At 52.7% G+C, this 2303-nt stretch overlaps 1 protein-coding gene across 1 annotated transcript in view; it reads left to right on the top strand.

Annotated features, from left to right (window-relative positions):
* The window catches only part of PTSG_01452 (uncharacterized protein), a gene marked incomplete at both ends in the record, with an annotated part of 3182 nt that extends 2996 nt beyond the window's left edge, over positions 1-186 (top strand). Inside the window, one exon of the mRNA XM_004997370.1 lies at positions 160-186. Within this exon, the coding sequence (XP_004997427.1) occupies positions 160-186 (27 nt within the window). The remainder of the gene's footprint in view (positions 1-159) is intronic.
* Between the last annotated feature and the right edge of the window lie 2117 nt (positions 187-2303).

The following is a 2303-nucleotide window of genomic DNA, read 5'->3' as shown; positions in this document are numbered from 1 at the left end:
CCAGACAGACACAGACACACACGCACGCACAGACACACACACAGACACACTCACACACACACACACACACACACACACACACACACACACACACACACACACGACACGCTCTTGAAAACCCGGACACCACCACTGTCGCCACTTTTTGTGCTGTTGTAGAACTGTGGTTTGGTGATTTGCGTATGATTTGCTTAAAAATTCTTGCTTGAAGAAGTGCCCCTGCAATTTGGGGCGAGCAACGACTCGTCCGCGCTCCTTCTTTCTTGTGCGTTGCTTCTGTCGTTCTGGCTTCTGCGAGGTGGGCGCATGTGTGGGGCGGCGGCGAGTTTTGTTTGTTGTGTGTGTCGTTGTGCTTTGAGAACAGCAAGCAAAAGGTGGCAGTTGTTGTGTTGTCAGTTGGGAGGGACAACGAAGTGGTGGTGTTTGTGCTGTTGTCCCCCCCCTCTCCCTTTCTTCTCTCCCTTTCTTCAGGCAACAACGCAACGACCAAACCCAAGCCCGTTGGTTTTGTGGCAATCGCACTTTCAGCGTTCATCAGCACCTCGCGATTGTGCCAACGACTGCTCCTACCCCTCACGCTCTCACACTCTCTCCCACAAACACACTCACACACTCTCTCTGCTTCTCCTTCGACAAAGGCGACAAGGAACGCATAAGAAGAAAGCAGAAAGAACCCTCAGGAGCACGACCACCTGCCACGCACAGCAGGCGAGGCGGACACCCTCCGTCGACACCATGTCCGAGCAGACGCGTTCTGCTGGCTCGGCTGCTGCCTGCAAGGAGGAGACAACCCCTTCTTCCTTGACACAACAGGACACCCAATCGAACGACAACAAAGGCAACAACAAAGGTAACGGCAACAACACAGGTAACGGCAACGACAGCAGCAACAACAACGGCAACAACAGCAGTCGCAACAGCAGTCGCAGCAACGGCAGTGATGCTACCCCTGCAGCCAACCCCAACACAACACAGCCGCCATCAACACCGACACAAACAGTCATGCCCGCTCAATCCACGCCTCAATCACAACAGCAACCGCAACTGCACCAACAGCAACCCCCCATGTCATTGTCACCCCAGCAACAAATGATGATGAACTACATGACGTGGATGAGCATGCTTCAAGCACAAGCACCAAGCTCGCCGACTCAGGCCAACAACACCACGAACGCCAGCAATGCGATGGTGAGTGTTCCCGTGGAGTGGAGTGAATGCGCGTCATGTTGTTGTTGTTGTTGTTGTTGTTGTAGTTGTAGTTGTAGTTGTTGTCGTTGTAGTAGTAGTAGTTGTTGTTGTAGTAGTAGTAGTAGTAGTAGTAGTAGTAGTAGTAGTAGTAGTAGTAGTAGTAGTAGTTGTTGTTGTTGTCTCAGTTGTTGTTGTTGTCTCAGTTGTTGTTGTTGTTGTTGTTGTTGTTGTTGTTGTTTGTTGTTGTTGTTGTGCCACTGTTCTTCCTCTTCCCCTTTTTCTCTTTTCTCTTCTCCTTGTTCACTGATGCACTGTTTGTCGATGTGACCTCGAACGTAGCAGTTGGGTTGGAACCCAGCCATGTTCAATTCCGTCGTGGCAGCGAGTAAGTGTGAAAGGCAAGCGGCCTGTTTGGCCACACATGCGTCTGTGTGAATGATGTCATGGTGCTGTCGTCTGTCTATCTCTATCTCTGTCTGTCTCTGTCTCTGTCTCTGTCTCTGTCTCTCTGTGTGTCTGACTCTCTTCATCCACGTACGCACACGCGCGCGCACACACACACACACAATGCACACGCTCTCATACGATGCTGGTTCTTCTGCGTGTGCTTCTCTGTGCGTGTAATGCACCACCAGACCAAGCACCCCTTTCACCCAACAGCGCGGCTCAACAAAGACCGGTGCGGTGTGTGTGTGTGTGTGTGTGTGTGTGTGTGTGTGTGTGTGTGTGTGTGTGTGTGTGTGTGTGTGTGTGTGTGTGTGTGTGTGTGTGTGTGTGTGTGTGTGTGTGTGTGTGTGTGTGTGTGTGTGTGTGGGTGTGTGGGTGTGGGTGTGGGCTTGGGTGTGGGTGTGGGCTTGGGTGTGGGTGGAACCCTGCTTGCGCCCTGTGTCACTGCCTTGTGTCTGGTTGCGCTCTGCCGCCTCTGAACACAGTCTCAACCTCTGTCTTGTGCGTGTGTTGGTATGCAGCCCATGTTTGCCATGCCTACCCCGTACATGGCGTTCCATCCGGCGTTCAGCGCCATGCTAGCCCACGTCAGCCGCAGCCCTTCAGACAGATACACCTGTGACATGTGCGGCACCCCCTTTACCAGCAGCAGCACCTCACTCGACACC

Source organism: Salpingoeca rosetta (assembly GCF_000188695.1).
Source record: "Salpingoeca rosetta unplaced genomic scaffold supercont1.4, whole genome shotgun sequence".
Classification (NCBI taxonomy): Eukaryota; class Choanoflagellata; order Craspedida; family Salpingoecidae; genus Salpingoeca; species Salpingoeca rosetta.
Note: the sequence above shows the minus strand (reverse complement) of the source record. Positions and strands in the feature narration are given on the sequence as shown.